Consider the following 15123-nt stretch of genomic DNA (forward strand, 5'->3'; position numbering starts at 1 on the left):
TTATCTGGCTGCTCTTGAAGACCGTTTTCGGCCCAAATGGAACAGAAGGCTTAACCCTGGCCTCGGGTTTAACGGCCTTTCCTCTACCCTGTAATTGATTTTTTATTTACCTTCTTCTTTGCATTTTTCTCTCCAGAGCAGGTTGTCTTCAGCAAGGATTCGCCAGTATCGACACGTCTGAGCGGCCTGGAGCAAATCCTTCGGCTCCAAGAAGGACAAGACGTACAGAGCCAACTACAGACAGACGGTCGAGAAACAGACAGAATGACAGGAGAAAAGATTGAGATAAATTATCAGCAAAGTCTGTAAGTAACTTTCACAATCACGAGTCCAATGTGAGGCCACGTGAACATTAGAGTAAATATATAATAGAACAATAATGCAAGTGTAAATAACTCCTGTGTGTGTATAATATTTACATGAACCTTATGAGTGAGAGAGAGAGAGTGAGAATGAGAGAGGAAGAGAGTGAGAGTGAGTGAGTGAGAGAGGAAGAGAGTGAGAGTGAGTGAGTGAGAGAGAGAGAGAGAGAGAGAGAGAGAGAGAGAGAGAGAGAGAGAGAGGGAGGAAGTGGGGGTTGGGGTGGTGGTGGTTGTGCAATCTACTTGGTAGGAATAACAGGGTGGATTAAAGAGCAGGATGTATTAATCTCTTATTAGCCTCAAGCATTTCCCTTTGCTAAGTACAAAAACTGACTGTGTGTGTGTGTGTTTGTGTGTTGCAGGTGATATAAATCAGGAAAGACCTGTAGAAAGCCAGGCAGTACAATGAAAAAAGTCATACACACAAATGGAAAGAACACTGTTTTTTTTTTTGTACATACATGAATAAGTGTGTGTGTGTGTGTGTGTGTGTGTGTGTGTGTGTGTGTGAGAGAGTGAGTGAGTGAGTGAGTGAGAGAGAGAGAGAGAGACAGAGAGAGAGAGAGAGAGAGAGAGAGAGAGAGAGAGAGGGAGAGAGAGAGAGAGAGCCGAGAGAGAGAGAGCGAGAGACAGAGAGAGCCGAGAGAAAGTGAGAGAGAGACAGACAGAGCCGAGGGAGAGAGAGAGACAGAGAGAGAGATGAGAGAATGAGAGAAAGAGAGAGAGCGACAGAGAGACAGACAGAGCGACAGAGAGACAGACAGAGAGACAGAGCGCCGATGTGTTACATCATGTTAGAGAGAAAGTGGTTCAGTTGTATCACTGATCATTGTGCCAGTGTGTGAGACACAGATTTCATTAGTGAACTGAGGACGTACTTGTTATCTGTTAGCTAAAAATACCCTCAGCATTCTCTCCGAATGCCTGTAACGTAAAAATACAACTGAACCGTAGAGTTTTTATTGATAAAAGCGGCGTCTCTGTCGCTGACAATACTTTTACCACATTAAAAACAGCACTGGTTGACTTCAGAGATTCAGCAGAGACACCAGTTTCCTCTGAACAGTAGCTCATGCCCAATAATATTCTAATGACTTTAACTGGGCAATTATTCAATTAGTGAATGTGTCAGACTTTTATTTAACACAAAGATAAAGACAGACTAATAAGTGTATCGAGAGTGTGTGTGTGTGTGTGTGTGTGTGTGTGTGTGTGTAGAGTTTACCTCTTTGGGCAGTAGGGAGATGAAGTCCCTCTGGAACTGAGGCTCGATCACCTGCATCATGTGCTTCACCTGTGTAGGCTCACAGCTGTCAATCAACTCATCCAGAGCCAAGAGCTTCTCTGGCCCGCTCCAACTCTACACACACACACACACACACACACACACACACACACACACACACACATACACACACACACATACACACACACACAGAGAAACATTAAAAAACTTTGTGTACAGAGAAAATGGCAGCAGCTTTTCTGTGTCCTCTTCATTTTTGTGTGTGTGAGATATTAAGTTGTGTGAGAGCATCAGAACACACACTCTCTCTCTGTACATTTTTAACAGAACTTTATTTCTCCCACAGAATCAGTTCATTGCACTGACAGACTTTTTTCTTTTAAAACAGAGAAGAATGAACAGTGTGTACTCTCTCTCTCCACTGGTGATACAGTACGTAATGTTCTTGCACATCAGCGCTCCTAAAATCTGTGTCCCTTACATAACCCTAATCACCTGTTACAACACGAGTCCCAAGCCCCCAGAATCAAATGGAGCAAACTAGCGACTGTCCTAAAGTCTATCTAACAAGAATATCAACTCATCTGACACTCGGACACGAGCCAATCGGAGGAAGGAAAGAAACGACTCGAATCGAATCTAAACAATGCGTCGTCTCAGGCGTAACTAACGCATCAGTCATCATCTATCTCGCGCTAATCCGGGTTGATCCTGAGGAAGTTAGACCAGCTCTCGTCTGTGCGCTCAGACGTTTGGGCCGTGTGTCATGCAGGTGTGAGGTGTTGAGGCTTGACAGGAATGAGGTGCGACACAAAACGGGTTCCATCAAATCGCCTGTGGGTTTCTTTGACAAACTGCGATTACAGACATACCTGAGGCTAACGAGCCAAAAGTATCGTCAGGGTAGAGGCCAAAGTTGGGGTTGCATCCCTACATCATTAAAGGTTGTTCAGACTGACATGACATCGGTGTCAGCGGACAAAAAGCTAATCAACGTTTCTGTTTCATTCAAATTAAATTATAAGAATTCTGGTCTGAAAATTTCCACTTGCTTGGTTCCAGTTTCTTTAGATTAGCTTGCTATGTAATAGGACTAGCTTCAAGCTAGTCGAGCTAAAGTCAGGCCGGAGCGTGTAATCAGCGTGGAGACGACATCGAGCCGCCTGAAACTGCTGGGAGTTTCACCTGCAGCACTGCACTGAGCTAGTCGAGGCAGCTGTCTAATCTCAGCCCGAAGGCTCAGACTTTACGAGGGTGAAACTGTTGTGAGTAAGTTAGGCGTTAATTAGCAGGCCTGCAGCGAAGGAGATTCTGCCACTTCTTCTGCATGAAGGAGCAGGAGCTCAGCCTGCTAATGAAGGGATGCTCAGTCACTGCTAGTGGAAGGTTAATTAAAGCGTTAAATGAGGTACGCTAACACGAGGCTTGTGGGTGGAGCACTGATTGTCAGATATGTGTACAGGGTACACATTAACACTATTATGTCTCCCGAGCATCTATGTCACACCCTGAGTGTGAGGTCCACACACCTGGAAGGTACGGAGCCATTCCTGTAAGCCTGTGGGAGGCTGGATGGAGGTGATACGACGTCTCTGCTGTCCCTGTCCGTTAGCAGCTCTCAAGTCACCAAATGTAGTGGGGGTGGATGGATACGGGACCAAACCTGTTGGACTGAGAGACAGAAAGGTGGTTCTTAATAACTACAGAGACAGGATTTTAACAAGAGGAGTTTGTTCAAGCTACTGTTACATGACAACGTTCCTTCTGGGATGCTTTACTTTCTTCTTCTTTCTTCTTGGAACCCTTTTTACGTGTGTAACAATCGACAGAGAAACTCGAAGGGGGAAAAAATCTAATACTAATTTAAACAGGAAAGAAAATAATATCCAGCAGATTAAATGGACTGAGGATGTTTAACCTCTTCTGTGGCTTTAGGCCCAAAATGTTCAGACAAGAACTTAACATGGTGTGACATAATAGTGAAAATTCTTCATCCTGCTAAAGGGGATCTTTTCTTATTTTAGAGAAAAATATTTATACATTTGCCTGGATTTCAGCATTCAAACTATTTATTATTAGTAGTAATTTTAGATATTTTTATACTTTACCTTGGACAAGGCTTCTTGCCTGATGGAAACGGCCGAACTTCGGGTCCGTGGTCCAACTTCCTCTTCATCTGTAACGCAACACATATGAAAAAAAGTTGAATGCATTATTTTTTTTTAAAGAATAAACAAAAAACAAAAAAAAACAAAACAAATTTAACTGCAGAAGAAGAGCAGCTTGTGATCCCACACATGGTCATTAACACAGTTAGTAATAACAGGGAGTGACAAATGAGAGACCCTGAAAGGTTTTTAAAGCTTTTATGGAACATCCTTTAGCTCGCTGAAAAATACCTAAGTGATTTCGCCTGTTGCTAATAACAGCCTGCGCCGAGCGGTTACAGCGATTTCTGTCATGTCTCCATCAGTGAGATGTGTACAGTCCACTGACAGGCTTTAAATAATGACTTCTGTAATTATTATTATAGAACAAGTTCTACACTCATGTAAAGATTATACAGCGACTTAAAGTCCAAGGCTGTGGCACGTTGATTTAACACTGAGTTTATGAGCAGAAATACAAAAATTCAACAAAAAAAAACCAACATTCATCACCACCAACGTTCATCACCACCAACGTTCTCCAACACCTAATATACAGTCTCTATTACACACCACCCCTCAACCCCTCAACCCACCACCCATCAACACACCACCCCTCAAACCACCACCCTTCAATCTTTGCTCAACCCTGATGACTTTCTGAAGCTCAGAGCCAAACAAACCAGTATAAAGTAAAACCATCAGGAAACTTCTCAGTGCTCACAACTACAACACCCAATATTTTGGTGTCGGAATGGATTCATGGGTCTTGGTGCTAAATAAACAGCTGAAGGTCATGATGAAGACACTTCTCTTTACATGGACGATTTCAATGTTTAAGTCAGTCAGTAGTGTGGTTTACAGTACAGAATACAAACACACACACACACATGATCTAGTACTAGTAAAGGGCAAGATGATCAATAGCTGCTCCGTTGGCATGAAAGGTTGATTTATATCGTCTCTAAAAGAAAAATAGAGCAGCCCTATTCTTTAGTGGCCTCTTTCTTCTCCATCCCATCTCTTTCACACATGAACACACACACACACACACACACGCACACACACACGCTACACGCACAGATGGCCCTCTTTCTGGCGAATAGTTGGTGCCTGGCTACGGAGCATCTCGTCCCTAAAACAAAGGTTCAGTGTCCTCTGCACAAGTGAACTCATTTGAATAAAAACTATTTTTAGTTGTGCAGTGTTTTAAACGATCAGAACACACACACACACACAATAGTGACTTTGTCTGTGGCAAAAGATGTTTAGTGGAAAGAACAGTTGAGCAGGACAAAGCAATGGCTAATTCATACACACTCGCGGACGCAAAATCGCAAACTAGTGGATGCACACTTATAGAAACACTCACACACACAAACTCAGAAACACAGTAAATTATATTCAAAAGTTTTATACAGTTTTCCATCTCTTTCGATGTGTTCTTTATTTCCAGGTGTCTTGTTCTTCCTATTATTCATTTCTCATCTTTATCGATCTTTATTCCTTTCATATAATTCTTTTTAAAATCTCTTTCATTTTCTTTCCTCGTTACCTTCGGTCTTCCTGATACGGTACCTTTCTTTCTGCTTTTCATTTTCTTTTTCCTCCTTTTGTACTTTTCTCTCTCAGAAATGTCCATTCCGCCTTTCACTGTCTCTCTCTATTCTTTCTGACATTCATTCAGTCTTTAATCATCATTCTCTCTCTCTCACACACACACACACTTTCTTCAATTCTCTCTTATTTGAATGGTCTGATTATTAGTATTATTAGGATCAGAATCAATCAAGTTTATATGAAGCTTTGGGATCCTTATATGATGTCTCTCTCTCACACACACACACCTCATAAGTGTGCACACAGTCCTACACATTCTTTTTTGTCTGTTTTTCAACAGGACGGTTTGGAGCTTTGAACGCACAGTGTGTACCCAGATGTGACCTCATGTACACTGTGTGTGTGTGTGTGTGTGTGTGTGTGTGAGAGAGAGAGAGAGAGAGAGAGAGAGAGAGAGAGAGAGAGAGAGAGAGAGAGAGAGAGAGAGAGAGATTAGATAGTAAAAGCATGGCATGTTGGATCAGGCCTGCTGCAGGTTCCAGTGTGTAGAAGTCACTTTTTCTTAAATCAGAATTGATCAAACTTCCCACTTCTTCATGAATTTTGATATAATTTCTGACTTATTTTGTTGTTTCTTGTATAAACACAACTCCTTTCCACAGAACTGATCATTTTCCATGCTCTTTGGAGTGGATTTTTGATTCTATGATCAGTTGTGAACTGTAATTGATGGTGTTTAAAATGTGTGTGTGTGTGTGTGTGTGTGTGTGTGTGTGTGTGTGTGAGAACGAATCCTCCTCAAAAGTAATGATAAGGTTCAGAGTTTTAATTTGATGACTGATGTGTGCTTTAGCTCCTCGCTGTATGATATTGCTTATTTTATTTTATGCATGCTTTGTTAAACCGCAGCGGATTGTTTGATTCGTTTAATATTTCTGTGTCTAATCTGCTGGTGTTGGTTTAATTTCCTTGTTTTTTTTTTTTTTTTAATGGCTCTGTTGTCAGTAAGCAGAGCTTCTCTGAAAACGACACACGGACTCGGTGGGGATTCCCTGCTCAGTACTAAACAAATGAACTGAACAGAAACTGTGTGTTTGTGTGTGTATGTGTGGCCTTTTAACCACTGCGATGGCCTTTAAGTTCAGTCAGAAAAGCTTTACGACAGCTCAAGCTTCAAGAACATTCAGCATTCAGCGCTTCCAGTTCAACCAGCGTCCATGTTACTACTCTAACCACTAACTACTAACGTTCATACTGATGTTACTAATCAGATATCACATTCAACTAATGATAACTACTACTGTTATTACTAGTACTAGTGGTTCTACTACTAATAAAAACCATATTATTTCCATTCTTACTGGTATTACTAGTACTAATGGTTCTACTACTAACCACACTATTACTATTCCTGCTCATATTACTACTACTACTCATATTGCGATTCCTACTAGTATTACTAGTACAAACAATACTATTACTACTACTTCTACTAATAATAATGATCACCATACTATTACTATCCCTACTCATATTACTAGTGCTAATTGTTCTACTACTACTACTACTAACCATACTATTACAATTCCTGCTTGTATTACTATTACTAATTGTTCTTCTACTACTAACCATACTACTACTATTCCTACCCATATTACTAGTACTAATGGTTCTACTACTAACCACACTATTACTATTCCTGCTCATATTACTAGTACTAATGATTCTACTACTAACCACACTATTACTATTCCTGCTTATATTACTACTAATGGTTCTACTACTAACCACACTATTACTATTCCTGCTCATATTACTACTAATGGTTCTACTACTAACCACACTACTACTATTCCTGCTCATATTACTAGTACTAATGATTCTACTACTAACCACACTATTACTATTCCTGCTCATATTACTAGTACTAATGATTCTACTACTAACCACACTATTACTATTCCTGCTCATATTACTAGTACTAATGGTTCTACTACTAACCACACTATTACTATTCCTGCTCATATTACTACTAATGGTTCTACTACTAACCACACTATTACTATTCCTGCTCATATTACTAGTACTAATGATTCTACTACTAACCACACTATTACTATTCCTGCTCATATTACTAGTACTAATGGTTCTACTAATACTACTAACCATACTATTACTATCCCTACTACTGCTACTCGTATTGCAATTCCTACTAGTATTACTAGTACAAACAATATTATTAATACTACTACTACTAATAATAACCATACTATTACTATTCCTACTAGTATTCCAACTAGTCTTACTAATAATAGTAATTTATTAGGAATTTTATAAATCAGTAATTTACTACTGAGAGACTTCTGCTGAAATTGAGAGTTTCATAAATAAATAAATGTTGAGTGATAAGTAACAGTGAAGAGTTTAATATCTAGGGTCAGGATTGAATGGTCAGCGCTGCTGCTGCTGCTGTTAAGTAAGAGAAAACTCTTGTGAACGTTTCCAGCTGTTGAATATAGCATTAAAGCTGCATTAACCACAAAGAAAGATAAATTACATTAGCCAAGATAACAAAACGTAGTCATGGGAACGTCAATCGAACTGTTCATCAGGACGTGATTAAACGCCGTAAGCTAGCAGGGAAGACCTGCTCCATGTTTACAATCGCACAGGAAAGGGAATTATGGGATGTCACAGGGAAATCAGGAAGGTTCCACCTGTGTAGCAGGTGGATTTTCCAACCCCGCCCTCCCCAAATCGGCTCCTGCAGCGGGTCGGTAAACGATTAATTAACAAACAATGAATAAAGTTTCATCACCAGGCATTTAATAAAAGAACACAATAATAAATAAAACACAAACATAAGCAACCTTTTATTTTCCTTTCCTTTTACTTTTTGCTGCTGTGTTATGTGTTGCTGCTGTTTTTATGTTCATAGCGTGTGGTGAACGTAGACTGAGGTCTGAACAGGTGTGTTTAAGAGTGTGTGTGTGTGTGTGTGTAGGTGTGCAAATCTCCACCTTAAAGGAAACCTATGACACGCACAGACTGCAGTATTTGGAGAGCTGCACGAGATCTCATTAGTCGAGCTTCACTGCTTTCTTTTGCCACCCACTACACTTTCACAGTATTGGGAATTCCTTCTCGGTTACACACACACACACACACACACACACACACACAGCCCTTTATCTCCAGATAACCTACCTCCATTTTCAAAATATAACACGCACATCTAATATTTCTATATATTTCTATGGAACGTACACGTGTGTGTCACCCGTTTTTCAGCAAAACGGCAGAACAAAACAAAACCAGTCAAAAATCGGCTGCTTGCTATTGATTTATTTAACTGTGTTTTGATGAAGGTTATCATGATGCATTAGAAAAGTGTATTGTGACATCATTTGCAACGATCTGCAATTTCTCAACAGCAAATAAAGGCACCATTTAAGAGGTGCGTTGATCCGATACCGAGCGTCATCATCAAATCAATACAGACCTCAACTGCTCAATTAGCATCTGATACATTTTAATGCTAGATACAAAGCTGAAGCCGAGCCCAGGACGATACGACAGGACAGGACTGTAATAATATTAAAAGATTTTTTGACGAATCATCATGACGTAAATTTTATATATACTGTATAAATATATCTATCTCAGGACATCCTGATACATGGCAAGTATGGTATAGATCGATGCACCCCTTGTGTTTAGTGAGTGAAACTAAACCAGCGAACTTCAGATGCTGAACATGTCTCAGCTGGTTGCTGATGCTTCATTTCATCAGGTCCAGGTTTATCAATCATTGATCCTAATTAACTTATGAATTGAGTTGGTGTTCACAATAATTGGCTCCTGTTTCAATGCTTTTTTGTAAACTCATAACCATGCTGATTTTTTTAAAGTAACAATGCATATTTGCTGTATGTCGAATCAGCATTCTCTCTCTCTCTCTCTCTCTCGATGACTGCATGCAGTGTTACGAATCTAAGGCCCTCGCGCTACAATTTGGGTGGCATCCCTCGTACCCGGGATGACGATACGTCCGACAGCAATGAAGAATTCATTCGGTAATCAATATTCGTTCTGTTCTGCTCCAACACACACACAGAAACACACACAATTCAGCAGGACACAGGGATCACACTGAGCATGCTCAACAGGATATAGCTCTGTGGTACAGCAGATACACAACTTCTGTATCTATAAAGTGTACACGGCTTCAATATTTAAGGAATATGTTTCGTTATTCACATCCTTATAAACAGAAACGTGTCTTGAATATGTCTGTGTGTGTGAGCTCCAGTGAGCGCAGGTGCAGTGATGCTGATGGGCAGAAGGCTTCAGTAAAGTCATATATATATATATATATATATATATATATATATATATATACACACATACATACATAATGTATATATATATATATATATATATATATATATATATATATATATATATATATATATATATATACATATATAATGTATGTATGTATGTATGTATATATATATATATATATATATACATATACATATATATATATATACATACATTATATATATATATATATATATATATATATATATTATATATATATATACATACACACACACACACACACACACACATATATATATATATATATATATATATATATATATATATATATATATATATATATATATATATAAAAACACACAAGACACACACGCACGCTACACATTGATATCTACACCATCACTGGTTATGGTTACAACCTGAAACTGTTAAGATGCGGGAACACGGAGACACTAAAGCGTTACGCGCGTCTATAGCGCGTTTATAACGCATGTAAATGTAAAGCCTATACATTGCAGCCACGCCTCGAGCAGGACAGAAATAGCAGCGCGCACCGTTCAAAATATTTATGTAAGAGAAATCCGGATATCAGACTGATTTTTATCCGCAGTGGCCATAAAATTGCGCGTCGTGCCGCACGCTTCGTAAATCAAACCGCGTCCATGGCGCGCTCAAGGGCGGAGGTAGAGAGAGAGAGAGAGAGAGAGAGAGAGAGAGAGAGAGAGAGAGAGATACAGGGACACACAGCCGGTACTCACTTTGTAAAAAATCATCTTTAAGGTACCGTAGAAGCCCATGGTTGCAGTAGATCCGCGCCCGGTGTCCAAGGAGAGAGAGAACAGGTTCCGGTTTCCGGTGTTGTTGTTTATTTATATGTGAATTTATTCGTCACTGCGGTTTGGACCGTGTGTGTGTCCAGGTCCGAAACCCGTGCGCGATGCGGCGGACATGCTCGTCCTGTGTGTGTGTGTGTGTGTGTGTGTGTGTGTGTGAACCCGGACACAAGCCGCAGACACACGAAATCCACACGGGAATAAAAATAAGATAAATGAACGTCAGGAGATAATCCACATGTATCCGACTCAGTCAGCCCTCCGTGTACCGTGCACGAAGGGCTGCGATGGAATAAGGAGGAGGAAGAGAAGGAGGAGGAGAGAGAGAGCGGGGGGGAGGAGAGAGAGAGAGAGAGAGAGAGAGAGAGAGACTGACTCGCCTACTGCCTACTGACTCGCTTAGCTGAGTCGATTCCCGAATCGATTCTTCATGCGTTCTGCGCCAACACACTTTAACAAATCACTTCGCTGAGTCGATTCTGGTTTTTGACATTTTACTTTGTTTATTCAACACTCAGTTAAATCCTTGTGCTTTGCCTTCCTGAATTATTCTATGAAACAATATACATGTTAAACGATCATTATATATATATATATATATATATATATATATATATATATATATATATATATATATACACGGTTTGTTTTTCCATATTTATTTGCGTCCCTGCTTCTATAAAGTTGTGTTGAATTAACTCTGTTCACATTGGGGAGGGAAAAACGTATGCATTGAATTTAGTAACATAACTTAGCCTTAACATGTTATGCTAAAATCGTCCAGTCACCTTCGACTTGTATCGTACAACAACAAACCACTTTCTAAACAGACTCTCGATAGCTGTAAACCAAATCAAGTGATTTTTAGACCTTAATTCTACTCCTCTACAGTGGGAAATTCTGGACGGGCCTGTTGGTACGTTTACGCTACCTTTCTGTGAAATTGCACCAAATGACGCACTTTTTTCCTTTGGGATCGTTTTTCCGCTCCATGTAACGTTTCTAATCCGAGGTGACGGAGTGTTTTTCTCTGCCTCTCACTCGGACCACCCATGTTTCATGAATATTCATAAAGCAGATCCCGACACTCATTAATATTCACTACTAGACTCAGTAAACAACGACGATCTTCATAGCCAACTGAGGCGGGGTTTCTTTCTCCCAAGTGTGCGACGGTTTAGGAGCAGACGCTGATTTGATTGTAGGATTCGTGGGTCAGCGAGGTAATGCTAGCTCACACAGGTAATTGAACCTGTTCAGCAGAGACAGAAGCTGCTCTACACGTCCATGCTCGCAGTTCTTTATAATGACTGTTTGGTGAAGTGCTGATCTAAACTGAACACCACTACTCTGGGTTATTTTAACCCCTGAAGCTTCCAAGGTGTAGAATAAGTTACTGAATAACGTACACTGTTATGGCTGCATATAAATTACTAGTGTGTGTGTGGGTGTGTGTGTATGCGCTAAACCGAAGTGTGTAACATTGTACTTCAGCATGAATCGTTTTTTCAGAAGGCTCAGACATTATCACTAATAATCACATTTGTTACGGCCATCACACATGACACTGTGTGTGTATGACAGATTGCAGTGCGTGTATCCAACATGGACACACACACACACACACACACACACAGCCCTCCTCCAGTTATTCCAAATGACTGAACACGGGGTATTTCTCACCCCCCCAGACCTCTCTATCTGTCTGTCTGTGTGCTTTATCATCAGAAATAATACCCCTAACACACACAGACACACACACATACAGTGTTATTGTAAACCTGTAAACCTGTATCTCAGTATAGTCTCTCTCTCCCTGACCAGTATCTCCATCTATCAGTCCTGTCTCTCTCTCTCTGACCAGTATCTCCATCTATCAGTCCTGTCTCTCTCTCTCTGACCAGTATCTCCATCTATCAGTCCTGTCTCTCTCTCTCTGACCAGTATCTCCATCTATCAGTCCTGTCTCTCTCTGACCAGTATCTCCATCTATCAGTCCTGTCTTTCTCTCTCTGACCAGTATCTCCATCTATCAGTCCTGTCTTTCTCTCTCTGACCAGTATCTCCATCTATCAGTCCTGTCTCTCTCTCTCTCTCTCCCTGACCAGTATCTCCATCTATCAGTCCTGTCTTTCTCTCTCTGACCAGTATCCCCATCTATCAGTCCTGTCTTTCTCTCTCTGACCAGTATCTCCATCTATCAGTCCTGTCTTTCTCTCTCTGACCAGTATCTCCATCTATCAGTCCTGTCTTTCTCTCTCTGACCAGTATCTCCATCTACCAGTCCTGTCTCTCTCTGACCAGTATCTCCATCTATCAGTCCTGTCTTTCTCTCTCTGACCAGTATCTCCATCTATCAGTCCTGTCTTTCTCTCTCTGACTAGTATCTCCATCTATCAGTCCTGTCTTTCTCTCTCTGACCAGTATCTCCATCTACCAGTCCTGTCTCTCTCTGACCAGTAACTCCATCTATCAGTCCTGTCTCTCTCTGACCAGTATCTCCATCTATCAGTCCTGTCTCTCTCATTCCAAGAGTTGTAACTGTCATGTCCTGCTATTGATTTACTATATTCCTACATTTTTTTTCTTTTAATTTCCAGTCACAGCACACTTCATGGCCTGAGTGGATCATTCAAGCGGCGCCAAGTCTTCCTTGAGAACCACCTGCTTTTGGAAGAAAGTGTGTGTGTGTTCTCAGACAGTGAGGTCGGGACGTTTCTCAGATGCCTTGCATTCCAATCCGCTGTGTAAAGTTTAGCCAGGGCTTTTGTCCTCAGAGGCAAGAGAAAAGGTTCCACACACACACACACACACACACACACACACACACACACACACACACACACACACACTCCCATTGGGCCCCCCTGACCTAAACACCATATTGGTTTAGCCGTTGCCATAGCAATGGATGCAGGGGAAGAATAACAGAAAAAGACTAGAAGAGACCTGGACCTACAGACATTTCTCAGCAACTTAATTAACTATTTGATTGAGTGATGATGACCATTTACTTACATATACACAGATACACACACACACAGCAGCCTATAAGTTATGAATTACCTTCAATACATAGTGACGAATGAAAGTGGTGTACAGGGTCTGTGGTTTGGAACACAGCCACCGTGGGCTCATGATGAGGTGTTTGTGACCGTGTTTATGTGGGCTACAATAAATAGGGAATGTCGTTTGGGACACAACCACAAAGGACTAATGAGTTATGAAGATGTAGGTTTGTGTGCATTAGAACCATATAAACACACGCACGCACCTGAGGGTGTGCACGCCTCAACACGCTGCTGGAATAACCCACTGTGTGTGTGTGCGTGCGTGTGTGTGTGTGTTTATATTGCCATAGCCACAGGGTTGCATGTGCAAAGTACACTTCATCTGACTGACACACACACACACACACACACACACACTATTCAGTGAGAGCTGATGTGAGGATATTTAATATTTCTATAAACTTTAATAAACTCTAACTCTTTACTTACACTCATCCATATTACACACGCCTCTCTTTCTCTCCTCCGCTCTGTCTTTTCTTTATCATTCCCTACTGATTCCTTTTTCCTTCTTTAAGCTGCTATCTCAAGGTCTTTCTTTCATTCTGCCTCGCAAGAAATCTTTCTTCAACATCTTCCATTTTTCATTTGATTTCTTCACATTTCTTCCTGCACTACGGGGCTAAATTCTTCACCTAGTCATACTTTCTTTCTTTTTATCCGTCTCCACTGTGACTTTCCATATTTATTCCCCAGGAAAAGCCCGGGTCGGTCTTACACTTCTCCGTTTCAAACATATAAGTAACATGTCACGAAGATTTTAGAGCCACCACAATTTAAAAAAAAAGTAGAACTCAGAAGAAGAATGAAAAAGAACAGAGATGAGAGAAGTGCAGAAAGAAGCACATGTTTAAAGAGGAAGTGTGAAAGCTCTGAATGACCCTGAAGAGAGACATAAATCAGCTCAGAGGAAGCACAAATGTTAAATTACCCGTCGCTGACCCGAGCCCTACGCACACACAGAGAAAGAGAGAGATAGAGAGAGAAAGAGAGAGATAGAGAGAGAGAGAGAGCGAGAGAGAGAGAACATCAAACGTTAAGGAGTTCGACTCCTGACCTTCACTAAAGCGACACAAGATGTGCTGCCTCAAAACATGACCTTAAAGGTGGCAAACTCACAGAGGAACATGTCCACACTGCATCAGTTTCATCTCAACTTACAGAGACGCGTGTGTGTGTGTGTGTGTGTGTGTGTGAGCGCACGTGAGAGAGAGAGAAATCATCCCTGCTTCTGTTCCCTCAGCCATATTGCTGCATTGTTAGCGGAGCTGAAGCACTGTAATTTTGCGCCTATTTTTATCCGTTAGTGGAGCTGCACTGCCTTTTCCCACTGAGCGTGTGGGTGTGTGTGTGTGTGAGACCCTCTGCAGCTTGTGCACTGTGTACAGTGTGGTGTATCTGTGGAGCAGACGGTGTTGGAAAGGTCAGCTTTTAATAAGATGTGTGGTGATGAGAGACGGGATGGGCGGCCATGTTGGAACACTGAAGGAGCTTGCTGGAGAACACAGACACACACACACACACACACACACACACACACACACACACACACACACA

General features: G+C 41.0%; 1 protein-coding gene across 2 annotated transcripts in view; it reads right to left on the reverse strand.

The window, feature by feature from the left end:
• The window catches only part of fbxw7 (F-box and WD repeat domain containing 7), a 94798-nt gene that overhangs the window by 10431 nt on the left and 69244 nt on the right, over positions 1-15123 (reverse strand). Inside the window, exons 1-5 of one of the 2 annotated variants that reach the window (XM_060864183.1) lie at positions 10421-10786; positions 3717-3784; positions 3138-3279; positions 1588-1722; positions 111-234 (exon numbers count right to left, since the gene is read on the reverse strand). In XM_060864183.1, the coding sequence (XP_060720166.1) occupies positions 111-234; positions 1588-1722; positions 3138-3279; positions 3717-3784; positions 10421-10459 (508 nt within the window). In that variant the 5' untranslated portion in view covers positions 10460-10786. Of the gene's footprint in view, positions 1-110; positions 235-1587; positions 1723-3137; positions 3280-3716; positions 3785-10420; positions 10787-15123 lie in introns of those variants that run through there. The other variant, XM_060864182.1, reaches the window with a different exon arrangement.

The sequence above is a fragment of the Tachysurus vachellii genome, chromosome 2 (assembly GCF_030014155.1).
Source record: "Tachysurus vachellii isolate PV-2020 chromosome 2, HZAU_Pvac_v1, whole genome shotgun sequence".
NCBI classification, from domain to species: domain Eukaryota; kingdom Metazoa; phylum Chordata; class Actinopteri; order Siluriformes; family Bagridae; genus Tachysurus; species Tachysurus vachellii.